We start from the raw sequence: 26347 nt of genomic DNA, 5'->3' as shown, positions 1-26347 counted from the left end.
CAATACCAAAGCTGCTCTGCCCCAGACTAGTCCTTACAGAGGACCAGGAGGAAGAGCAGGCACAGTGGAGACAGAGGCTGATAACCCCTGTGCAGAGGGCAGGAGCCACTGGCTGCATCTCCTGTTCGGAGGAGTTATTGCTTCAGTCTTTGCCGACAAGCCCGGTGAGCGCCAGGCTCAGGTGAGAGGCGACGCATCCAGCTCACAGTGCAAGTACGATTGCAGAAAGGGTCCTGCCCGGCCTCCCAGCGTGGAGCTGTGCCCAGCTCCTGGAAAAGCCAGCAAAACTCACAGTCAGCATCCCCCAGTGCAGGACAGACAGCACATTTATCCCAGACGGAGTGAGGGGACAGGAGGGTGCTGCTGTGAGAAGAGGCTGCTGGGATGGTCTTCTAAGTCCACATTGCCCAGGAGGACACAGCCGGTGGCCTGCCAGCTGTGAGGTGTTATGAGCTCTCTGTGGAGCCGAATGGGATGAACTTGGCATGTTTGGTTGGTGATGCTGGCGTCTGTCCATCTTCCTCCTCGCTCAGCTTGAAGAACATCTCCTGCTCACGCCTCTTCTGGTTCAGCTCATCCTCCAGGGCCTTAAGCAAAAGAGAACACACACAGAAGATGTATTTGAGATTGTACTGGAGCTACAGACGTCGTCTCCTCCAACCAGCCAAGCAGGACACCCTGCTCATGCCAAGGAGGCTCTACCTTTTTCCGTGGCCTCAGTTTGTCCCGCCACTCCTTCATGTGCTGGTTGTGGTTCTCATCCAGGGACTTAAGCTTCTGGGTCTCATGTTCAATCAAGAGGTGACACTTTTCATTCTAAACACAGATCACAAATCAGAACACTCATTAAGCAGCTGGAACTGTAAATTCAGAGGTTAAACAGGACTTGCATCAGCCAGAGGCATTCAGAGCTCTGAGCTCCAGGGCACATTTGTATGTGGCCATAAAAACCTCCCAGGGCAGAGCAAGGGGACATCAGCTCTAGTTCACTGAGTCCTCTGCAGCCGCTTCTTACAACACGGCCCTCGTGCTGACGCAGGAGCAGAGCTCGGGCAGCCCCGGGAGGCCGAGTCCCGAGGGACGGTACCTGCAGCTGCTGGAGCTCGTTCGTGTTGCTCTCGCACTGGGCCTGCATGTCCTTCATCTGCGTCTCGTGCTTCTGCTGCTGGTGCAGCCGCTCCGCTTTCTGCCTCTTCTCTTCCTGCTGAGCAAACTGGAAGAGAGAAAAGCAGGTGTCCTTGTAGGCAGCATTGCTCTGATCTCTGAAGCCGGTTAAGAGACCAGCCAGCTTGCACTATTCTATAGGAAAGAAAGAAAAGCTCTGAGGATGCTTCCCAACACTAGGCACAATGCGAGCAGCACTGAAAACCACACCTCTTGCCACAAAAGCAAAGACCTCTGACTCCCTGCAGCGGGTTAGCAACTTGGGAACTGTTTCCTTTTTCCACTCTCCCTTCTGCCAGAAGGGAGAGATATTTCCCCCCCAAGCCAAGCCCGAGTCCTCATGTTCTTTGCAGGACCTGACCTGCTTTATCTTCTCCCGCTGCTCGGCTGCGCTGCCGCTGGAGTGGATGTGAAGGCTCTTCTTGTACATGGCCATGCGCGTCTTCCCTTCGCTCCGCTGGATTTTGGGGAGCCGGGCTTTCTCCTGCTGCTGCCGAATTTTCAGCTGCTCTAACATGCGCTGGTTGTATCGTTGCATTTGCTCCCTTTCCTGCAGCGGCAGAGGGACAGCTGTCAGAGGAGGAGGGACACCCCAGGCCAAGAAGAAAGTGCTGAGGGAACCCAAAAGAGATGGAGAGCAGACTTGGGAGTGGCATGGAGGTGGCTGTTGACAGCCAAACATCTTCAAAGGGACAAGAGGTGAGGGCAGCTACTGAGCACGCTGCGAAAGGACAGGAGAAGGGGGCTGGAAGGAAGGAAAAACATCTCTGAGACGCGCCAGTCTTCACTTGTTGCTCTGGGAACAGACCATCCCACATACTGGACCGTGGCGGATTTCCAGAAAAGCCCCCAGAATTCACAACTGCTTCTTGTAGGTCAAACACAAACAGCACAGAATATATGTCGCAAGCAAGTAGGCTGATCTGAGCATTATTCTAGTCCCTTTTCACTAACAACGACCAAATATTTTAACTCCTAACCCACTCTCCATGCCCCACTTACAGCCTGGAAGGGAAAGATCCCTTTGGGGACACCCAGGCACCCGGTTGACCAGCACCCAGCAAGGCACTAACTCTTCACCTTCTCGTGCTTCCGGAGCAGCTCGTGCCTCTGGAGGAAATACTGGTCCTTCAGCTGCTGCTTGATAAGCTGGTGTTTCTCCTGTTGTTGATGCTCTTCGAGATCCCAGATGCACGCCTCGCGGTCTGAGGAAGGGAGAAGGGTCAGGAGACAACCCACCCTGTCCCCAGCTTGGTCACACACAGCGTCCCCAGCACAAATGAACCCTACACACGGGAACTGTACAGCAGATGTGGGGGGTGATCGTTCACCTCCTGTTTTCCAGAAGAAATTAGTTGCGAACCGTATCAGGGAATAATTTCTTGCAATTATGAAGCCTAATTGGCTCGTATTTGTAAAGCGCTTTGAAGATTAAAGCGCTAAGCGTTATTATTGTTAAACATTTAGACAGGATCTGGTGAGGCTGTTTTTCTAAATCCAACCCTGCCAGCTTGCAACTGTGTCACAGCATCTGCTGTGTGGGAAGAGTTAGCGCTGGATAAACCCATCCATGCAGCATTTGCTTTCCTCCTTTTCAGCCTCTGCCACCCACCTCTCATGAGCTGCTGCTTTTTGTTCAGGCACTCGCGTTCCTTGTCACAGATCTCTTTTTTGTTCTGGGCAGTTATATTTTTCATGGCCAGCTCCAGGTCCTCCTTCTGCTTGGCCAAAAACTCCTGTTCCTGGAAGAAAGCAGCAGTGCCACCATGAGCCCTCCTGCTGCTGCAACTTGCAAAGCATCTGGTGGTATTTTAGAAACTGCCAGTTCCTCAAGGAGAAGGATGTTTCTAGTATGCATTCCCCAGTCCTGCAGCCGTGCCAATCTTCTCCCAGCCTTACCATGGTTTGTTTTTTCTGGGCGAAGTCATCCATCTTCACCTTCATGTTCCCTTTGCGCTGTTGCCGTGGCAGCTTCTCAACCTCATTCTTGACCTTTGGAGAGGGAAATGAGATTTATCAGCAGGTAACTTTAGGCCAAGAACAACCCCACCTAATGTCGCTAAACAGATGGACCCCAGGAAACACCCAAATATACCACAGAAAAGGAAGAGCTTCCTGCTAAGACACCCAACAACCCTCTAAAGTTCTGCTACGGAGAAATGCTGAAGCTTTCCTGGAAGAAACAGATGCAGGAAACCAGCCTTCCCCCATTCTATCCCCATATTTACCTCCTTCTTCATCTGCTTCAGCTGCTCCAGGAACTTGACGTGGTCCCGCTCCTGCTCCAGGCGGATGCGCTTGGCCTCCTCGCGCCGGCGCAAAGAGTGATCTTGTTCCATCTTCTCAATCTGCTGCTTCTGCTGCCGTTCGAGGTTTTCAAGTTCAGTGTCGTAGAACTTCTTTTTTGTCTGTACGGGAAGGAACAGAGGTCAACCTCAGCGTCCCCTGTGTGTTGTTCCCTTTCAGAGTTTAAAAGAAAGAAAAGTAAAAAGAAGAAGAAAAAAAAATAAAGGGTGGGAGAGGGTTGCCCTTGCATGAATTGAGGAATTGAGCCTCTTTACTAAACACAGAGGAGAGAAATTCCCACATAGCGCCCCACGAAGCACGCAGGGCAGAGCCAGCCCTAGCGTGAGCACAAAGCACTTTTGAATTTGCTCTGGCACATTTCAAGCCTTTCTCCTTGCTCACACCCTGATCTCCAGCATCCCACTGGGACCTGCAGCCCTGGGCAAATATTTGCAGGCAGTGAAGCTCAAGCATCACAGTTCTTTCTCTTCAGACCAGGATTTCCACAGCGCTCCGACAGCGCCCTTGTGTCCAACCTCTCCATCCTGGCGAGCAGCAGGGATGGAGCACACGGGTACCAACGGGAGTGGGCTGCAAACTGCCCCAGGGAAATGGCAAAGGAAGCAGGTTCGGGGCTTTTGCACATCACACCATATGGCTAATAAATCTCACAAATGAGAAGTGACTTGCTAAGACAGGAATTCACAGACGTGGCATGTCAAGACTTTAGAAATATAACAGAACAGCCAAATAAGTGATGGCTCCCAGCCTGCTGCGAGGGAATGGCGCTACCAGGCACACACTAGGTGAATTAATAAAGCGCTATTTAAAAGATGGCTCACAAAAACTTTCCAGGGACTTATTTACAAAATTATCTTACTCAAACATAAGTTGTCCACAGAGGTATGCAAGCCTAGTTTATTTATTTTATACTCAAACTGGATAGCTTTCCTGCTCTCACATTCTGTCCATACTGCTTTCTTATTTAAATAGTTTTTAAATTCAAAATACTACAGCACTATAAACTGTTTCTCACAGTAGCCATGAACAGACACACAAGGAAAGATCATTGAAGAGGGAAAGTCCAGAACAACGCTTTTCCTGCTCTACCACACCAGGCAACGACAGCCAGCGCTTCCCAAACTGCAGGCTCCATGTGCTTAATGTCCACAGAAGGTTCTGTGCCCCACAAACACATCCCACCCCCAAATCCCAAAGCGTTCCCTTGGTGGTCCTGCTCCCTCCGAACACGATGCCCCAGGACTGCTGCAACCCTGAGAGCATCACCCTGTGCGAGGGCTTGCAGGGCATCTGCAGGGGAGAAGTGAAACCAGCAGGTATTGGGACATCCCCTTCCCTGCCCAGGTACCGTCATTTCTTGCTCGAAGCGCCTGAACATCTGCTCCAGCTGCAGCTGGTGCTTGCTGTTGAGCTGCGCCTGGTTTCGGTGCTCCTCCTTCTGAAGGAGACGCAGCTCCCGCAGCTCCTGGCGCCTACAGGGGGTTAAAATGGAGAGAGAGAGAGAAATACAGAGTAAGACGAGTTCACAGGCATGTGCTTCAGCAGAGATGGCAGAATCAATAACCGGAGCACTTCAGCGGGGAATGAAAGCCGCAAGGCCACCCCGCAGTGCCCTGCCGCTTGCTGTGAGCACAGGCAGGAGGTAAATGCCAACTGACTGATGCGCTCTCAGGCCCCGTGACACCAGAGAACTGTGAGGAAGCAGGATGCTAATTGTGTTAACTGCTGGCAAACCATCAGTTTTCACAGGTAAGGCTTATTAGCATTCACAGCTTCTCAAACAAGCCCTGTCAAAGCTCCTAAGGTGATGCCGCAGGCACAGCTCTCCCAGCCAGCAGCCAAAATGCTTGTTCTGCCAGCCAGGTTAGTGCACACTGGTCTTCAAAACACAGCTCAGGCCAAGCTGCTGTTTCCTCTGCCTGGTCCCTGTGTTCCACGTCCCTTCTTGCTCACACCTACGTGGCAGGCAGGGCAGTCTTCCCAAATTCTGACCTGTCTACCACGACACTGTGTCACTCTCCTCATCCAGCATCACATCCAGTGAGAGGGAGACTCAGCTCAGACTGTCACGTTTGAGCCTGTTTGCGATGTTTGTGCCCAATCGGGCAGGAAATCACTGATGTACCAGGCAAAAGCAGCAGCAGTTTCCCCATGCAGGATCCCCACCGTGACCTCCCCTGCTGTGCATTAGCCTTACACATCCCATACAACCCTCTCTGGGGGCCCCCGTGGGATAAGCACTTTGGAACGACTTCTTTTTTCGAAACAAATTCAAGCCCCATTAAATCAACTGGCGCAATACGATGTGCTCTGTTCTGATCTCGCCTTCAAATCAATATCTTGGCATGCTCAAAAAAGACAGAAACAAGCCCCCTAAGTGCAAGTCAGGATGCCAGGAGAGTTGATCGCGCCTCCTAGCCAGTCCCAAGGAAATAATCACTTCTCCCAAAAGGTATTCAGGGACTCGATGCTTTCCAACCCAAGCCTCTCTGTCCCTTCCCCACCTTGCTGATTGAGCAGGCGCTATTTAAAAATTAAAAAGGAGCCTCTTTTCAGGGATGCTGCCACAGCTGGGAGCGGACCAGGAGAAAGCAGCCAAGCCTGCAAATTCCTTCTGTTCTAGTACGCATGCCCCCTGTGTTTAATTAGGATTATATGCACTTCTCACACAAAAAATGAGTAGCTAAGGAGCTTATGCATAGATCTGATATTAGGGCCTAGCAATAAAGCCGCTGCAGGGACACACAGTGCTTGGGACAGATTATATTCACAGAGAGTCCTTCAGAGCAGCATAAGAGCGCTGAGAATAGGGCATCAAGCAAAACAATTTGTATTTTAATTGTTTTAAGGGCTTGTTCATTTCAGTGATGCTACTGATAGTAACGGACCTAGAAACATAAGTTTCCCCTCCCTGAAAATAGGTCACGGAGGTCTGAAAGCTCTAAGATCCACAGAAGAGTCACAAAGGCTTGCACAGGGAGGATACACTCGTGAATATTAAGCGATGCTCAGGGACTTTACAAGTCCCTTGGCCTTTCTGTTAATGAAGTCTGAGGAGATACAAGAACAAAAGGAAGAGGAGCATCCCGAGAAGATTTCTGTGCTTATTTCCACTGAGCCAGCACATCTACAGCTCTGGAGATCATTCAGTCATCCTCAGAGGACAGAGCCACAGCACAAGCTGCCCTTGTCACACCCTTGCTGCACGTTGTCCCCAAGATGCATCCCTCATTCCTCTGCCTGCAAACAGAGCTCAGCTAACATGGTACAGCAAGCCCTCTGCCAGTCAAGGAAAGGCCAAAAGAAGTGATGTTCACACTGGACAGTTGTCCTGTCCCAGTGGGAGCAAGACAGAAAATGAAAGGGCTTTAGGTCACTCCTGGATTTGCTTGTGTAGAAGAAAACCCTGCCCTGGCTTGGCGCCCTGCCCTCCCTCCATCCCAGCGACCCACTTGCCTGAGAAATCTCATCTCTTCATCCTTCTTTTCATCCTCGCTGATGATCTTCGAGGTGGTGACGCTCACCTCCACTCCATCCACCACAAACTTGCGGGTGCGTTTCAGCGTCTTCTTGTGCATCCGGGAATCCTGAGTTCGGCAGGGGAGGAAAGCAGGAGGCCATGAAGCAGCTCCCTGGCTCGTTGCCTCAGAGCCGTTTTGATGCCGTTGTTAATGAAGAACATAAGCAAGGAAACCACAGCAAGCCAAAAATCACCGGCAGATTTGGAGCTGCCATTCACAGCACACAGCCTCTGCTACCACCATCTGCAGGGTCAGCAGCCTGAGCCTGGCCAAAGGGCTGTGTCCAGGGACTCAGTTTCCTCAGCGAAAAGATAAAGATATGAAAGACTTGAATCATGCAGCCCTACAGGAAAAGCACAATGGTGGAATGAGCAAAGCCATGCCGACCTGGCTGGCTTTGGCTCACAAGCATTCCCAGCCTCCAGAAAGCCTTCGCAAAAGCCAAGAAGCCTGGGAGGTCTTTCTGCAAGTCACTGCTGACACAAACCAGGCCAGATGTATGGCAGGTTGGAAAAACTGAGACAGGCACCAGCCCAAATAAACTCTCTCCTTGGCCTAGGTAGAACAACAGAGTGATGAGCAACATATGAAGTTTAGGAAATCCCATTTTGGGTTTCATACTTGTGTTTGCTCAGATTGCTCATGACTGCACAAGTCAGGTGAGTGGCAGAGTTACCTCACACTTCTCGGGGACCCAAAATAACTACAAAATGTCAGACTTCCATTAGGTTTCAGTGGCCTGGGACAGCAGGGGATGTGCACCTGCCGCAACTCCACTGAGAACTTCTCCTCCCTTTGAGGACATGCCACATTCCCATGGCACAGCTTAACCCAGCACCATATGAGCGACTTCCCATGGACAGGGAAATCAAACAACCAAAGGCTTTGCCTGAAGATGGGCTCCTACCCTCCTTGCTGGCCTTGTGTTTATGTGCAGAGCTCCAAGCTTGGACACCCACATCACAAGCAGCCCTGTGAGCCCTCCTGGCTGTCTCATCCAACACAGCTCTGTACTGGGGTGACACCTGCATGGTCTTTAGCATCACGCTCAGGCATTAAAAGCAAGATTCCTGGCCCCCCCTGTCTTCATGCAGCTTCTGTCCTCTCCTGCTTTACCCATTCCCTGCCTCCAGGCACATGGCAGATGAGGGCCAACCCACTTTCTCCTCCTGTAGTCAAAGAATCAACCCCATCTAGAGTCCAGCATGCTGCGTCCTCAGGAAGGAGTTTAAGGGACATGTGCACAATGAAAGGAATCTGAATTCCAGGGAATTGGATAAAAAGGCACAAAACCTCAGCACCTTTCAGCACAGGTTTGCTGTCCTTTCTTCTCCACACCCTCTGCCCACCACTCTCACCTTCAGGGAGATGGAGCCACTCTCCCTGTTGAGGGACAGGTCAGCAGACAGGGAGATGGTGAGGTCCATGCTTTCCGAGGCTGAAGTGCTCCCAGAATCCGAATCCCCTTTGGGCCGGCTGCCAGGGAATGGAGCTGTGGGATCCAAGCTCCCGTTGGCAAGCTTCTCCTCTGCAAAGTTCTCCAGGTGGCTGCTCTCCGGCCGCTCCCCGATGCTCTTCCTCTCCTTGCTGCCTGGCCTGGGCTGTGAGATGATGTCTGGCTTTCCCTGAGTGGCCGAGGTGGCAGAGCTGCCAAGGGCTTTTGTGGAGTCGTTGCTCTCCAGTTTGTCATTGTCTCTGCTTATCCCTTCATCCGAGACTTTATTGCTCTTTAAATCTGTGGTCTCTTTGCCACTCTCGACAGGCCCATTCGCTGCCTTGGGCAAGGAGGAGTCTGGAGGCTTCTCTCCATCAAAACTCAGCTGACTCGCCTCAGAGGGGTCCCGCTTGTGCTTACCAGGGGGCTGGAAAGACAATGAGGGAAAGTGTTTGGCTTTCTACTACCATGTTAACACAACTGCAAGAGCTTCAAATCCCCACGCTTCAGAGCAGTCACTCACAGCTAAAGAGCTATTGGGATGAAGTCTTCCCTTTTAGGACATCCACCTTGGGATTCTTCTATCTTTCTCCAGCTTTGTAGTGCCAAGGACTATGGACACTGGCTGGGAGGAAACGGCACAGTGCGGGAGCTCCAGAGCCCGCAGATTCTTAGGATGAGCCTAGGAGTCTGCATATTGAACATCTTTTCCCCATGGCTAACTCCACTATGGATTAATCACTGTCCTTTGCCACCGACGAGGGAGGTCGAGGCATGTTTCCCAGCAAAGCTGCCCAGGCAGCCTTCAAATGTCCCTCTCAAAGAGCCCAGCCCAGGGACAGACTTGCCCAGCTCCTTCCTAGGGCTGGAGGTGCCTCACGGCTGCACCATGTGCTGCTGCTGTTGCTTCTACTGCAGCCTGTAGCTGGGCCTACTTTTCAGGGGTTTTTTTGCTGTTTTTCCTTCTTTTTAAAAATGTGTTTATTTATTTAAACACTTTCTGCAAGGCCCCCCTGTGAGTCAGCAGCTGGACCACCCACCAGCATCATTGTTTCTCCATGTCCCCGGCAGCCACCAAAAAACAGCCGCTCCCTGTCCAAGCAACTGCTTCTCCCTCCACCTGATGGGGCACAGAATAGCTGTAAACCAGCTTTTTGGAGCCTAGAGAAGCTGCTGGGCTATTTCCCCCAGCACGAGGCCAGGAGTGCTCACCGAGGCAGACTCCGACGAGTCATCGTCTTCTGCTTCATCGCGACTGTCCTCGATCTCTTCCATCACCTCAGCCTTGGCCTCGGCCACCAGCTCACGCAGGGCCCGGTTGCTGGTCACCTTGCTCACAAAGGGATGCTAAAAAGCCAAGCACAATGCACATGTGTGAGGTGGCCAAAAAACGGACATCATGAATTCACAGCTGAGTGAGTGCATGGGGACGGTGATGGCAAGGACAACTCCTTGCTGTGAAACAACTGCAAAGACCTAAGGACATTGTTCTTGCCAGCGTCACCACGCTTAACCCCCTAGATGAATTTACAGATAGGCACTGCATGTATGAGGGAGAACACGATGCTGAGGTTAAGCGCCAGCTCTGCACACAGATGCTCAACACACAGCACTCTGCAAAGCTGCTTTATGTCAACATCTCCCAAACAAAAGCAGCAGCTGCATTTAAACAAGGGTGTCTGCAGTCAGTGGGGAAAAGCATTGTACAGGTTTTTGGGATTGCTTTGGAAGGGGACAGGAGGAAAGGAGTTGCGTTTAAATCTGGGATGATCAGGTATAATCCAAGCTGGCTGCCACGTTGGCATTTTTAAGCAACAGGTGACATTTCTATTCCAGCTGGTGTTCATAGTGGCTCTGCAGTTTGCTCCAAAGGAAAAAGATTGCTGCTCCTTTTTGGAGCGTTTTAGTGGCTGAAAAGTACGATGAACTTTCTAAACAAGACAAAAATCATCTGAAACCAGCCTAGGGTTCATCCACACTTGTTTTGTTTCCCCTCCTTAAAGAGAATTGCGATGCACAGACACGGGTGGTTCGCACGCTCGCAGACCGACCTCCAGCAGCTGGGCAGCACTGGGCCGCGTCTCCGGGTTCTTGTCCAGCGCTGTCTTCAGGAAGTCTCTGAACTCCAGGGACCTTAAAACACAGTCGTTGGTGAGAAGCTCAGAAGAGGGAAAGGCCTCAAATGCCACAGGGGTCCGCTCAGTCTCTTGGCAGGTCACCATTTCGCTCCCAGCAGGGGAAGCCCGGTGCTCACTTATTCTGAATATTTGTAAGAGAACGAGCAACGTGGCCAAGTGAGGGACTAGATTTTGCCTTACCTGTGATGGCAACAGATGGCAGGACTGAATGCCACTGTGCCCCACAGCCAAGGCAGAGAGATAGGACACCAGCAGCCATCCTCCAAAGGGAGCCATGGGTGGAGCCGCTGGTGGACAAGGATGCTCCAGGACCCATCAAAGCAGCCGCAGTGTGAAAGGACCGCTGTGAACATGCAGGAACCCCATAGGAGGGCACCCTCAGCCTGCAAAGCGCAGCTCAGAGATACAGAGCATGTCCCTGATCCAATTCTGGCTTCTGAGTCACGTCAGAGGAACAGCTCCCACCCTGCCCGCTGGGCTTGTGTGGGGAGCTCCTTCCTGCTACCCGAACCGCTGTGACAGGGCTTGTGACCCCAGTGCTCGCTCAGTAATTTGTTGTTATCACACAGCGGGTTTTGTCATGATTAGAAAAAAGAAAATCAAAAACCAAAACCACCAAAATAACAACAACAACAAAATAAACTACAAAAAACAGACTGGATTTTTTAAAATGCAAAAGAGGCTTTCCAGAATCCACGGTCACAGCGCAGGCAATGCCAAGCATCCTGCCTTCAACCCGCAGTGCTCTCGGGGCCCCCAGCACACAGCTGGGCTAGAACACAACTAGAATTGACATTAGGTTCTCAAATTAAACAATACCGCTATAAAAGAGTATTTTTTCTCTCTTGAAATACTGCATAAGTTGAGAGGCGCACACTCCAGGCTTTGCTGCCCAAAACCCCTCACCATTTGGAAGGGCAGCTGAGCGTGGGGGGGTCGGACTTGGCAATCTTCAGCAGGACTCTCATGGGGTTGAGCTCATGGTGGGGCGGCTCGATCTGGGCCATTTCAATCAGCGTGATTCCCAGGGACCAGATGTCCGCCTTGTAGTCGTACGGAGTGTCCTTCATGGTCTCGCACATCACCACCTCTGGGGCCATCCTGCAAGGAGCAGAGCAAGGAGCAGGGACGGTGAGGGAGGACACCAGGTGAGCCCTGCAGCAGCAACTGAATGAATGTTGCACAAAAAACTGTCTTTCCTCCCAGCTCTGGGTTTCAGAAGCAGCAGCATCTTTTCCAAGGGCACCAACCCCCTCCCTCTTCCGCAGATCAGCCAAGACAGCCCAGGCAGCCCGTGGAAACCCCCAGGCCATTGACATCTGGCGCGGATGTTGCCTCAGACAATAAATTAATCCTCGCCGATTCTGTTCCTTCAGCAAGTCGGGTGATTTAGAGATTGCATTTCTGGAGCGAGGAGTCGTTCTCGTGTGCTTGGAGCTGCTTCAAAGCCCACCCCACCCCCTGGGCTGGGGGGAGCAGCGAGCGCACACACGCGAGCACACGTGTGTCCCCCAATGATCCAAGTCTGGTGGCCTCTCAGCCAGCTCAGGGCACTGTGACATCGGGTAATGCTCTTGCACCACCGAGGCTGCTCACAGCTCCCTTCACACATGGGACACCCTCACACATGTAGACACCAGCCCAGACCCCTTGTTAGAATCCTCCCGCTCACGCTTGGTGATGTGCTGCGGTTCAACACATCCCAAAGGCCATCAGCATCTCGTTTCTGAGCAAGCCTGATTCTCAGAAGAATGAAGCTCCTCACGAACACAGGATTGCTCACTGGTCACACTCACCAGTAAGGGGTCCCAATGAAGGAGTCTCGCTTCTGCAAGGTCTTTGTGTTTTTGGCAGACACTCCAAAGTCAGCTGCAAAGAGCAGTAACATTAGATGCTGTAGGAAAACTGAAAGACCCTTTTGAATTAGCACACTTGGCTGAAACACAGATTTAAAAGCAAACACACATTTAAGGCAAGAACATGATACGATGTGCTGCTGCCTCTAAACTGAGCATCAGAAATTAAGTTCGCTTTTGGATACGCGACAACCAGGGACCTTTCCCTCCCATGTACTATAAAACAGGGGCATAACAAGCCACCCCTCCTGTAACCCAAACCCTACACATCTAGTGGGAAGACAAGATCTTTTCCATAAACAAACAAAAGCAGTTCCATGGCAGATTACTTTTCAGGACTGTTATTTCATAGCAAAAAGCCTCATTTGACACCAGAAACACTGAAGTGCTGTCATATTCTCTCTCTCAGCCTCATGCACAGCAGCTACTGCGTGATGCCTTTCCCTGAAGCCAACCCAAATCAAATCAAATCTGTAAGACCTGCAGTGGGTACCGAGCCTATTCCAAGTCACTTTGCTCTCCGAGATACCCCTGGTGACATCCAGGTGCCATCCATCTGCACCTCAAGCTCAGGGTGTCCCTGGCTGCGGTCATCCCTGGCCCAAGCCACCAGAGTATTTCTTATATCAGAGCAGAGCCCATGGTCACAGGAAGATTTCCATCTTCCCAGGCTGGCTGGTCTCCATCATTCCAAGTCAAATCCCAAGAATGTCCCACAGCTGCCAGCACACCTTGCCAGGGTCCAGAAAGAGATCTGCCCCATTTTGACTGGACCCTACAGACAAAGCTGCCTTCTCATCCCCCAGCAGGCAGGTGGACGCCAATTTATATCAAGCCCACAGTGAACTGGCAAAGCAACTCTTTGGCAAAATGTGCCCTGTCACCAGCAGACCTGCTCTGGAGATAAGACAAATTTCTTCCAGCTCCCAACCCTGCCAACTGGCACCTTGCACAGGATGCTCAGCAGGCCAAAAATCATAAAATTGAGTTCAAAGAGGGATTAAAGGAATTCATGAAAGGAAAGTGCATCACGGGCCTCAGCACGGCTGTGGCTCGGGCAGTCTCTGTGCCCGGCTGGGGGCTAAGCCCGGCACACAGCTCGCTGGTGGATTTGGCCTCCCATGGAACAACATGAAGTTTTCCCCCATCTTTTCCTGCCTGAGCTCATCGTCCAGCAGACACACAGCTGGTGTCCTGCAGGCAGGGCGGAACGGAGCATCCCTCATTCCCCTACACTCGGGCATAGCCGAACACTACAGCCCAGCTCCAGCAGCACAGGGCTACCATCAGCATCACGTAAACAGTGCCAAAGCAGCACCATCACCCACGGCCACTCTCCCAACGAGCTCGGCCAAGCGAGCACCTGCCACGCTCCCGTGCCGGGCAGCTCACCGAGCTTGATGTCCCCGTCCTGGGTGAGGAGCACGTTGCCCGCTTTCAGGTCACGGTGGATGATCTTTTTGCCGTGGAGGTAATGGAGGGCTTCCAACATCTGGCGGCAAATCACTTGGATCTGGGGTTCGGTCAGGCCCCGGTCCAGCTCTGCGGGGAGGGGGAGAACTGTTAAGTCAAGGATTTGAGCGATGCTTCACCTGAGCAGCAGGAAGGCACGGGCTACCCAGCAGACCATTGAAAAACCACTGTCCTCATGTCAAAGCAGTGGGACAGCAATGCAAATCAGCTTGTTAAGGTAATTTATTCCCTAAGTCAGCATTCGCAGGCAATGCCTGCCTGCTTGGAGCTGCTGGTTTATAGCTCCATCCCAGGGATGTCCGGCTGAGGCATCTGGCCCGGGAACAGTGGACGAGTGGGATGAAGAGGGGGACCCAGGCATGCCTGCCAAGTTCCCTGCCACTTTGGGAAATGGGTCTCCACAAACAAGCTGGGTCTTGCCCGGTGTGAGGACAATGCTGCAGAGGCAAGAGAGCTGAACTCAGCTGCAGGCAGCAGCAGGTCAAGCACAGGCCTGAACACTTGACAGCTCCATATGCTGCTGGCGCTCACATCCCCTGGGTGTGGGGATGCTGGGCGATCCCTCTGCTGCAGAGATGCAGTGTACCCCCTGTGTATCAGGTGGGATATGCCACCTCCCAAAGCAACGAGCAATAAACTGCTCTCTAGCATCATCCCTACCCACTGCTCTGAGCTGTTTTTTCAGGTAACACCAGGTACCAGCATATCAGTTCATACCCCGCTGTCTGTCCCTATTTCTGAAGCTTGTGGGGACACGCGACCACCAGCGTGACCTCCCTGCTGAGCTCTGCCCGGCCACCTTCACCACCCCAGATTGCTTTCCAAGGCAACGGCTCTGCAAACCATCAAACTTCCAGATGGTTAGCATCGTCTGAGCTCCCCTCCCTCCCTCCGCAGCCCCTCGCGGCACAGACCCCCCTCCAGCACAGCGGAGCACGCCGGGACCACACCAGCCTTAGCTCCAACCGCCCAAACTGCACGGCCAGGAAGGGGCTGGCGGATGGACCCCAGCTAGAGGGACAGACGCTGCTTCAGAGCGAGGATCTAAGCCGCAGGCTGGGGGATGCAGGGTCAGCCACTTTGTGCCTCCTCCTCTTCCTCACCAAGATCTCCCTTGCTCTGGAGCAATGTGATGATTTTCACTCTCCCTGGAGCATCTGGCAAAAGTGAGGCTTGTGGCGCAGTCAGGACACAGGTTTTCTTAGAAATATTTCAAAGGCAAATTCCAGTTGCTGGTGGAACAGGCACGTTCAGTAACTCCCAATTTAATAATGCCAGGGGCAATTCCGAGCTCCGACCCACAGCTCCTCCTGCCCCTCGTTCAGGGGGTGACAGCACCACAGCCAGGCCACTTGTTTTTCTAAGCACCCCCTTCCCATTCCAGCTCCCACGCCCTCCAGAGACCGATTGCCACGGACATGGCCCCACGGACACTCAGGGGGTTTCACGTCCCTAGGAACAGGGCAGCCCTGCGAAGGTTTTCCAGGGTAAGGCATCATTTCCTCCAGCACTTCAGCAAAGGTAATTTCATCTGCAGTGATTTGGAGCAGCTTTAAAAAAAGATCCCTAGTGGAGGCATCAGTTTTAGGGGCTGAATCAAAACTGAGAAATTTGCGTCCATGCTTTTCTTGGAAATAAAAGGAAAATGAGGCCTTTAGAAATATCGAAGCTGAAAGGGAGTAATGCCCAGGAACACACGGCTCCGTCCCAGGGGCTCCAGGCAAGAGGACACCAGAACGCTGTGTCTGCCACACAGGGGGGACGTCACCCCCGGCACAGAGGGGCTGTGGCACCAGCTGGGGCTGTTCTGGGGAACACCCACATGCTCCTGGTCCCAACGGCTCTATATGGAAGGGAGGAGTTAAAAATGGGAAGATTCCTGGAATGACTGCAGGCTGTGGTTTATTCAGAGGCGAGCGCTGCTTCACCAGATGACCGATTCCATACGGAGAAGTCAGCAAGGAGATCCTGGGAGATTCATCACGACAGACACCCAGATTAAACATCTCAGCCCTGCTGCCGTCCCCGGGAAGCTGTGGGAACAGGATCCCGAGCACCCAGTGCCTCTGGCAGATAAATATTTAAAGCCACCTTTCCCCTCCAGTCAGAGTCTCCCTTCCCTCCAAACCTTGTGATCTGTGATCCCAGAAACATTTAAATCACAAAAGGACATCAAAGTAGCTCAAGAAACACCCCAGGGCTGCCACACCTTCTGCTCCCAGTATGAAAATAGGCAAACTCATGGGAGAGAAACAGTAGCTGGGGAAGCTGGGGCACCCAGGTTTGCCATCTGTCCAAAGGCTGCCCCTGAAAATGTGCCAGAAGGCTGGAAATGCCTTGTGGGCATCACCCCGAGCACGGAGAAGAGCCCAGCACCGCGCACCGCACTCACCCAGCATGGTGGCATCCACCGCCCCGCCTGGGCAGAACTCAATCATGATCTGGGGAAACAAAGAGAGAGGAATTAAACTCAGGTCTGCGTCTCACTCAGCAAAGCCCACTGGGTAGGGAAGAGGAGACAAAAGCGTTGGGTTTGCATCCCTGCCTGGCAAAGCTGCCCCTTTGCCCCATGCAGGGATGCCGAGGGTTCGGTGCTTCCCAGGACACAGCCCCAGCACCAACCATCACCCCAGCCCTGGGGCCAGGTCTTGCACACCCATCGCAGCAGCCGCCTGGGACGGATAGTCCCCATCACCGCGACACCGCCAGCAGTTGTGCTTGGCCTCGCAGCCCATACCTGGACGCCCACCCCGAGCAGCCAGCTTCAGCTCCGGCTTCCCCTCTGTTTACATCTCTTCCCATCGCATTTTGGAGCGAGGGCTGCTCCAGAGACGTGGCCTTGCCAACAGGATGAGATAGCTGTCATAGTTGGGAGCTGACGTAGCTGGGAGAAATCAGGAGTTTCTTTGGCAAATGAGGGCTGGGAAGGGCTGCTGGCTCTTCAATTTTTTTTTTAGTTCTTGTTTTCGTCCCCTATTGCTCAGTAGTTCATTGCTCTCTTGATTTTGAGCGATTTGAGGGGAAAACATGTCAATAAAGAGGTCAAGTGCATTCACCAGATTGTTGCTGTTTCTCTCCCAGAGATGTGCCCAGAGTCCTGCCGGTCCCCAGCACCCTCTGCCCATCACCCTCTGCCCAGCTCAGCCCCACAGGGTGGGCAGCACCCACTTGGGGGACCCTAAGGCTCAGTGCCAGCCCCAACTCCTCTTCAGGGCAGATGCGGCTGATCAGATAGACAGATTGAAATTTCAGGCAGCCAGGGGTTACAAGGGACAAGAGACGCTTCACCTCCCCGACAAGCTTGTCTTCTTGTCGAGGTGACACAGGGCCACATACCGGAGAGGTGAAATGCCAGAGTTTGTTTTGAGGACAGTGACTGAACAAACCAAAGGCAATGTTTACCAGCATGGCTCTCTAAACCCTTCAAGTGGAGGTCATGTCATTAAATGCTGCTCTAAGCACTGCAGCAGGAGCCAAGGGGAGAAGGTTCAAGCTCCCTCTTCCCCACGGTCTAATCCTGCAGCTCCAGGCAAGGCACATCCCACCCTTTTGTCCTGCAGTTCCTACACGTGAACAAGAGAAACGCTTATTATCAACCTGGACCACGGTGGAAGACACAATTGCTTTGTTTGGAGGAGAAGGGGGAGCAGATCAGGTGCTGGGACGCAGCCAGCCTTCAATTACTCAGCAAGAACTGGCCCGGGTTCAAGTGTCGGAGGGGAGACAATGCTGAGAACCGAAACCCAGGCAGGCTGGGCAGCACGACGCAGGCACCGTCGGAGGAAGCTGAGAAGAATAACCAGACGCCAGGGCTGGGGAAGCATTTGAAGCAGGCTGGGGAACAGGCAGATGGAGGGGAGCAACTGGGGAGACGCTTGAACCATTCACAAACCAGGAGAACAAATCTGCGCTGGCTTGGAGCTGAGCAGGAGCCTGGCAGGGATGCAGCCAGCGGGGCCAGCAGAGCCCTCGCACAGATGGGCCACGTCAACACACCTTTTCTTGCTTGAGTTTATACCTTGAACCAAAGTATCAGAAGCTTCACTGGCAAATGGAAAGGCAAGAAGTGCCTCCTGCCACTGTCTCCCCAGGCACAAAGACCCCTGTGCCCCATAATCACCCAAACGCAGCTCTAGGAGACTCATTTCAACCAATTAGTTTTATAGCATTCCTCATCGTGTTCGTCAGAGCGGACTAACACCACCAATGGACACCAGCCCTTCCTGGGGCTCCACAGAGCCCAAAGTGCCAGAAGCAAACCTCAAACAAGCCCCATACCTATGCCAACCTGCCAACGGGGAGGGCCAGGGCTTCCCCCGGCTCTGGGAGGCTGAGGGGACACGTGGGGCTCTGTGGGCACAGCCAGCCTGGTGACGGCACACTGGTACCACGATCCTTCCCTGCCAAACCATCCAACCTGCTGCTAGCCCAGACCAGCCAAGAGCGAGCCACCGCATTAGCCGAGCCCATGGCACAGGGTTTGCAGCGGCTGCAGAAGGACAGAGCAGACCTGATGCCCAGTAAATCCAAGTATCACATCTTTGCGCTGCTCTGGGGTTTCGCTCATCTCACGCAAACAATCCCTCCCCACTCCTGCCGCCCCAGGTGCCTCAGGAACTCACCTGCCTAAAGAGTGGGGGGTCTCCAGGTTCAAGCAACAGCCTCCCTTTTGTTCACTCAGTAGAAAAGGCCTGATAAGAAGCTCATCTGTGCTACCACGCTCAGCTTTGAATCTAAACAGTCCCAAAACTTCCAACAATCCAGCCTGAATCAGCTGCTAACGTGGCCTCTGCCAGGTGACCTGGCTGCTTTCAGTGCTAATGTTCAGCAAGCAGCTTTACAGCTTTTGCCTCTGTATGTCCCAACTAAATGAAGTCCCCTGGCACCTCACGCAGATCCTCTTACACAGGCTCCAGATGGAAGAACTCAGTTTTAATTTGGGGGGGAGAAACAGCGGAGCCCCCGGGAGCCCAATGTGCTGGGTGTGTGTCCCCCCGGGCAGATGCCGTGCTGAGGTTTCCTACCGGGGACGCAGCTGGCACAGCCAAAATGTGCTCTGGTCACACACGCTGACCTTTTAAACGGGGAAGGGCCAAGCACAACGTACCCTACTCTGCGTCGTGTGGGATGAATTTTCCTCTCGCAAAGTCTCATTTGGGTTCGTAGTCTAGGAATGGGAAATTAGGGAAATGAGTCCATCTGAAACAGCATGACCGTGTATGTTTATGCAAGCACAGCAGGCTGCAAGCCAGGCACTGGGAATATGGGAAATATGGAAAACAAAAATATGCATTTTTAACAAGGGCAGAGATGCCAAAAAATAATTATGGGTGTGGCCGGAGAGTCTGAACATCCAAAAACCTAATGGGCTCATTTCAGCCCAGAAAACCTGATTTAAACAAACGCAACTGGCAGTCCCACAGCTCATACACCACACGCGCTTCCTTCCAGGAGCAGGGCCAGCCTGAGAAATGTTTTACCACTGGAGCAGGTGGGCAGACGGGCCCGCTGGCAGCAGCGCCCGCTCTCGGAGCGAGCTGGGGGATGCGGGGGCTGCGCAGGCACCTCCTGGACCTGCAGTGGGGACCGCGGGACAGGCAGGTGGGCAGTGACACCCTGGGACAGGCAGCCTGTTGCTCCTGCAATGAGGATCAGGTTGGGAGGATCCTGGAAGAGAAGTGCTGAACAAGAGCCTGTGCATCTGTGCAGCCAGGAGTCTGTGATGTACCCAAGGATGCAAAGAGTTTCACTCTTTGCTTAGGACTGTTTCCACGTGCTTTGATGTACAGGCTGACTACACCTTCACTGAGGTGTCCTCAGGCCGCAGCTGGAGCAGTCACCGCTCTAGTGACTGTGCTGATCTTGGCGCTGTATTTCACCTCCCCACACCGCACCGGGCTGCGCGGTGCTCGGCCGCCACAGCAACCCCCCTGCAAGAGCTGGGACCCGGCACAGGGCTCGCTGCACAGCCGCAGCAGCACTGCAGAACACAGATTGCACACATCTGGTCCCAAAAAAGCCCCTGCGGTCTTATGAGACACAGATACAAGACCCATGGGGGTCTCTGCCCCAATGCTGACATCCTGAAAGTGGCTCCCTCGCGCTAATTAGAGCCGGGGGGAGCACCCACACCTCCTCCTCCTCCCACCCAGGGCGTGCAGTGAGCAGCCTGGAGCAGGGCTGGAGCAAACATCCTGTTTGTAACGATTTCCTCAGCACAAGAAACCCGGGGACTTCCTCACCAAAGGCCGCCCAGCCCCGCTGGGCTGCGGGGGGACACGCAGCAGCAGCACCTCCTCGAAGCCGCTGGAAATCCCGGGCGTTACCCACTACTGGCATTTTAGTTTTCAGTCCACAAGCAGCTGCAACTACGCCTTGTAGGCTCATGCAAATCTCACTTTTAGCTCCCGTTAGCTATCTGAGCAACACGACCGACGGACACTGCCTCCCAGCACGGCCAGAGCTCCCCAGTCTCAGCTCCAACGCCACGGCCAAGAAACGCAGGCACGGCGCTGGGCTGTGCGCGGCTCGACGGGGACGCACGAGCTGCACGCACAGGAACACATTTGGGCAGCGGATTTATAGACAGAGAATGGAATCCACCGTCACTACTGCTCAAGCCTTCATATCAAACTTTTAGCACTACTGCTTAACAAAACAAAAAGGGCCCTTTTCTCTTATACCATTAGTGAAACAGCATGAAGACATCTGCATGCAGAAGCCACATAATCTTTCCCTTTCAAGGATCTTTTGCACGAGCAGAATTAAATTTAGACTTAAATTTGAAAGTGAAAGTCCACTAAAATTAAAAGGCTTTGCTGGTGACCTTGATTCTTCCCATGGCTCATCCTAATCCTGCCTCTAGGCACCGCATCCTGTGTCCTGAGTGGGAGCAGGGCACGCAGAGATGCTGGGGCCCTTTTTTGGGCTGCTCGAGTAATAAGTGACTGCCTGGGAGGAGAAGAAGCAGGGTCCAGTGAGCCTGGGCTTGCCCAGGAGAATATGTACAATACAGCTACGGTTTAAACTAAACGCTCTTAAAGATGCAGGACTAAGTTGTACCTGAGCGAGGGGGTACCACACATTATTAAAAAAGCATTATACAGCTCTGCAGCTCAAGACAACTGATTGGACACGGCACGAGGAGAATCCCTCCAGCACTGTAGACCAGGTGAGGGCTGGACAGACACCAACCCAGAAAACAAACCTAGGATGGATTAAAGCCCAGTGCAGATTCTAGGTCTGATAAACCAGGAGCAGCATCTCCTGCCCAGGTACCAAAGTCCTCCTAGGTAGGACTGAGAGCCTGCTCACTCCTCCCATCCTGCCTCTTGGGTGTGTTTGAACTCCCAGGATGTTCTACAACATGAAAAAAAAAAAGGAATAAAAAAAGCTTATCTTGAAGGGTATTTTTACCAAACACGGCACAGTCGCCAAGGGTGGAACAGCTGTTTGTCCCTGAACTGAGGTTCGCAATTGAAGCCCAATTAAGAGGACGCACCCTCAGCCCAGCGTTACTCACCCCATTGGCATGTCAGAGGGCAGAGGCCCATGAACTGTTCCCTCCGCAGCAGCGCTGCAGAAATGCCTCTTCCAGTCAGAAAGGGAGAAAAAAGTCAGGCCATCAGCTGGGAAAGCTGGGGGCAGCTCATCCCGGCGCTGGGGGCCTGGGCAGCCCAGCATTTCCCATGGGTGCAGCTGGCTGCACAAGGAGACCCCCAGGTCCCTTTAGGATGGGGGAGCCCTTGTCGCTCCCAGGTCACTGGAGGTGGTGTGTGCCTGCGGGCTCTTCCTGTGGCTTTGCTGTTGTTGCAGTTGCATGTTGAATAGCCCAGTTGCTTTGGTGTCATAGTGGTGCTCCAGAGCTCCCAGGCTGCTACTGCATGGGTGCACAGCACGCTGGGCTGTAACCACCCAGCCAGCTCCCTTCCCACCTGAGCATCAGCACCAGCGGGCACGGCGGTGTCCCTGTCTGCCCCCAGATCCGCCCTCCTGGCACAGTTTTGAAGCACTTCAGCAATCTGCAGCAGCAGGCTTCATTTTGTTTGTCTAAGCGGCTGCCTGCCACCGGGGAGAAGGTAACCCACAGCATCCTGTGGCCATGGCAGCCCCATCGCCCATGCACAGCCTCTGCCATGTCCGTGGGGGAACCTGGAGGTGTCCTTGTCACCTACAGCAGAGAGGAGCCTCTGGCACAGCCACCAGCTCTCCTGCCTTGTATTGGCACAGAGGGACTGGGGAGATAAGGAAAGTACATCTGGTAAACGGTGCTCCATTTATAGACTGAGCTGGTGAAGGGAAATGCTTTCTAGGTTGCTTCCTTGCCAGACATCGCACATGTTCCACCTCATCTCTCTCCAGGATGCTGAGTTGGCACAAAGCTCCCAAGGTGGATGCTACTATTAGCAAAGATCGTTTCCAGCTTGGTTTTCTCCAAGTTTGAGCAGCATATGGAGAAGGAGAAGGGTGTCCCTTGGGCGCGCTCGCTGTCACCGGTTTCGGTCCTTCCCCATGCAGAGCTGCCATTGCAGAGAGGAGGACGGCAGGGCCTTGTGTCACTTGTTTTGTTCAGCCTGGAGAAAAGGAGACTAAGGGGAGATGCCATTGCGGTTACAGCTTCCTCACAAGGGGAGGAGGAAGGGCAGATGCTGAACTCTTCTCTTTAGTGACCAATGACAGAACCCATAATACACATGCCACGGGAACTAAAGAACAGTGGCAACAGCCACTTCTCAAACTCTGCATTTTGCTGTAGCACCAAAAGGACTTGGACAAGGTCAGGAGCATCTGGAGGGGGTGCAAGACCCACACAAAACTCACAGAGGGTACGTCCCCAGTCCAGAAATGCTGGCTGCAGTGAATACGAAGTGGAGCACAAAGAACGCAGACAGCTATTTGCCCCAAATCCTCTCAGCGCCCCCCTGCAGCCCCATCCCCTGTCCCTCAAAGCCCATCATGATCCCTGGTTTGATGGACCGAGTCCATCTTCATGGCTCCAGCAAAGACTCTGGACACATTTCTACTTCCAAGGACTAAGAAAAGGGCTTCGGCTTCCAAGTGACACAAACCCCACAGGACAAAACCGTTCCTTTCTGGTGGAAAGAACACAGTGATATATTTAGGCACAGAAGCCATATTTAGTCACGGTCAAGGGGCACATCCTTTACTCTGTGTGTTTGACATCTGAACCCAAGTTTCGGCGTTAGCTGTGAAGCCAACAAGCGATGTCGGATCAGCGCTCCCAGGAGCAGCTCCCCACTTCCCCTCTTAGCACATGCAGGACCGCCGGGGCTGGTTTTGGGGAGCATCATCTTAGTTTTTAAATACCCTTTGGTCAGATCTACTCTCCCCTTTAAAATCAAGGGCCGTGCTGACCGGTCACGTTATATTTGCAAGAGTGTCGAGTGTTCCCGTTGTCTCGGCCAGCCTGCCCTGCTCCGACTGAAGTCCAAGGATTAAGCTGACAGAGCAGAGGGAGGAGGTGGATCACATTCCTACACCCACTTAACCTGGCACTTTCCTCACCACCCTCCTGCCCAGCGCTTTCACCCAACACACGCCAGAGGGCTGCAAGAAAGCACGGAACACATTATGCCGGCATCGCTTGTCAACCAGATGGGCTGATCGAAAGCAAGGCTGAGCTGCTCCAGCTATGTGAGCCAGGACAAGCCCCTCCAGCATCCTGCTGTGCACCGAGGATGCACACCGGCCGTCCCAACCTCACCTCCAGAGCCCCACAAGGCAGCGTGCCACCAACACAAAGGGGACAAACACCCCGAGAACCACCAGCACCCGCAAACTCCAGTGGCTCTGCGCTCCCCTCCAGCTGCCGCTGGCCCTCAGCACACACTGCAGAGGCCACAAAACAATGCAGAAGCCACCAAAAGCCGCTTTGCTGCCACAGCGGAGCACAAATGTCAATAGCTTGTCTGACATGGCAAGTATGCTGTAGGTGGAAGCAAAATAATTAGCTCTCTGTAAGAGAGAGCTCCAAGCTTGCCAATTTTCCCTTACAGACAAGGACACTATTCAGAGACTTTAAATGTAATAAACCTTTTCTCCTCCCTTTTCCGAACAAAATAACCTACAGAGAAAAATATTTGAAATTAGGGAAAAAAACCCAAGTTTGCCCCCATGAGCAGTGAGGGAATGAAGATGCAGGACAGTGCATGAGAAACCCAAGGTTTATGGTGTTTCGGAGCAGCAAGGTTGTATTGAAAACAAAGTTGGTATCACTGCATGCTGCTCTCAAAATGCAGAGCTCCCTGCCCATCACTGGGAGACCGAGCATGAGATTTTTCACATCTAAATCATTCTGAGATGACAAAATATTTCCTCGAACTACCCCCCCACAGTTTGGCACAAGTATTCCCATTCCTACGGAAAATTTGGCAGAACAAATCAAAACTCCTCTCAGGCTAACCAAATGGTTTTGATGCCGCAAAAAGCAACTTCTGCCTTGCTAGAATCACACAGGGCATTGAGTTTCTTTTAACGAACAAGGGTTGATAGCCAACGCCTTTGAATTGACCATCCTAACGTGCTGACCTGTCTCCCAGAGGGATGAGAATCCAGGAACACCCATGGCCAGCAAATACAGACAGGTAGGAGATGCAGAGCAGAGAGGATCAGAGCTATAAGAAACAGAGAAACACCCAGGGAATGGCTCTCTGTCCAGGCACAGGGCAAAGCCTTTGCTGCTCTGAGCGCTGGGACTGTGAACCCCTTTTTCTCACCAAGTTAATTGGCATTTAGAGGCCACTCAGTCCACCAAGAGCATTTGTTACTGGATGGGCAGCAAAATGCAGAAAATCTTTTCAAATCTAAATAGCTTCTTCAGTGGGAAGACTCAGCAACCTCAAGCGCCCCAAGTTTGTGCCAGCATCTAAAAGAGATGATGCGTGTCAGAAGGGCAGAACTTATCGTGAGGGCTGGAGTTTGACCCAGGACAAGTTTCCTGATGTCATTTATTAACACAGCCTCAAATCCTTGCCTGGCCAGGACGACGACTCCTTGAAGGGGTTGTAAAGGACTTTACAAGTTTTCCACTCCTGCCCAGCACCTCCCTAGAAACAGTTCTTTGTTCTGATTATCTCCAAATTCACAACACAAGGTACCTGGATCCATCCCACAAGACAAGAGTAGCGCAATTTAACTGTTTCAGTGAGGACTTTGAAGTCAATGGAAACCACCACCCCAAGCCATAAGGTCTGCAAAAGACCATCCCTTCCTCCCAAATGACAACTTTCAGGCTATATCTAAAATAAAGAAGTGCGAAACTGCAATCTGCCTCTTGTCGCAGGGCACAGGCTGAAGCTAGGCTTCAAGGCACTGTCTCCTATGCACAGGTAGTTCATAAATATTCATTTATATGCAGACATTGTTCCTTAGCATTTCCCTTGGTAAGTCAGCCCAGTGGGAACATGGCTTATTGTGATTCATCTGTAAACAAAATTTTAAAGTGCTTTGAAAACTGATTTGCCTATGGGCTTCTTGTCTGCTGCCTTCTTTTCATAAAACTATGGCCTTATGGTTATAACCTTGGACTGGGATTCAGCACATAAGACTCATTCCCAAGTACTATGTACCTGCTGGGTAAACTTTAGGCAAATTCTTGTCTGTGACTCAGCTCCCCCTTCTAATAACTGGGATAATCACACCAGGTCTCTTTTCTAAAAGCATTCCATGGTGTATAGATGACAAGGGTATGTAATCAGAAGGCATTATTATTGCTTCAATAGCCTTTTCTTGCAATGTTATCCTGTATAAAGGATGGTAGACAAAGGCTTCTATTCTAGCTTGTGTTGTCATGTTGCTGCCTGCACAAGTGCTCTTGAACTTGGCTGAGCTGTGGTGACTTGCCTTCTGCATAAGTCATTCTGGGTGCTTGATCAAAATCACTCCGTTTCCATCCCTGCTTTAAGGGAAAGCCTCAGTTTTACCCAGAACAGGATTTCCAGCGACTTGCCAGGAGTGTGAATGCTAAAGCTCACGTTCACAAGACAGAGCAGATATGTTGGTCCCAGGCACCTGCTGCCCAGCTTTACAGCAGAGAGGAGGCCAGAAAAACGCCTTAGACCTCCAGAAGTGCTCACCCACTCAGGTCACTTATGGTACTCTGAACAGCAATTGCTTCCCCGTGGAAAACCAGAGAAGTATCAGAAAACAAACAAACAAACAAACACCGAGCTACATTGCTTCTCCCAGTTCCCAGCCCTGGATGTGCATCCAGCTGACCCTACGGACAAGGAGGGGACGCAGGGATGTCCCTGTCGCACTCCCAGCCTCCTGGGGCACGGCGATGCCCGTCCCCGGTGTGCACAGATGTCTGCCCACATCGGCTCCTTGTCCACCCACCCTGTAGAAGTTACTGGGGTTGTTCTGCAGTTCTGCCCAAATTGTAGCCTGGTAGGAATCTAGAAACCGGTCCAGCAAACACCTCCTCCAGGCCGG

At 52.5% G+C, this 26347-nt stretch overlaps 1 protein-coding gene across 1 annotated transcript in view; it reads right to left on the bottom strand.

The window, feature by feature from the left end:
* STK10 (serine/threonine kinase 10) overlaps window positions 1-26347 on the bottom strand; it is a gene marked incomplete at its 5' end in the record, with an annotated part of 42741 nt that continues 16394 nt past the window's right edge. Inside the window, 17 exons of the mRNA XM_080353201.1 lie at window positions 1-587; window positions 703-816; window positions 1088-1213; window positions 1526-1714; window positions 2245-2369; window positions 2777-2906; window positions 3064-3156; window positions 3393-3572; window positions 4820-4936; window positions 6924-7058; window positions 8351-8854; window positions 9640-9774; window positions 10479-10560; window positions 11472-11666; window positions 12362-12434; window positions 13814-13963; window positions 16287-16335. Coding sequence (XP_080209327.1) covers window positions 447-587; window positions 703-816; window positions 1088-1213; window positions 1526-1714; window positions 2245-2369; window positions 2777-2906; window positions 3064-3156; window positions 3393-3572; window positions 4820-4936; window positions 6924-7058; window positions 8351-8854; window positions 9640-9774; window positions 10479-10560; window positions 11472-11666; window positions 12362-12434; window positions 13814-13963; window positions 16287-16335 — 2538 coding nt within the window. The 3' untranslated portion in view covers window positions 1-446. The remainder of the gene's footprint in view (window positions 588-702; window positions 817-1087; window positions 1214-1525; window positions 1715-2244; window positions 2370-2776; window positions 2907-3063; window positions 3157-3392; window positions 3573-4819; window positions 4937-6923; window positions 7059-8350; window positions 8855-9639; window positions 9775-10478; window positions 10561-11471; window positions 11667-12361; window positions 12435-13813; window positions 13964-16286; window positions 16336-26347) is intronic.

The sequence above is a fragment of the Nesoenas mayeri genome (genome assembly GCF_963082525.1).
Source record: "Nesoenas mayeri genome assembly, chromosome: 14".
Classification (NCBI taxonomy): Eukaryota; Metazoa; Chordata; class Aves; order Columbiformes; family Columbidae; genus Nesoenas; species Nesoenas mayeri.
This window is presented reverse-complemented; position numbering and strand designations above follow the sequence as displayed.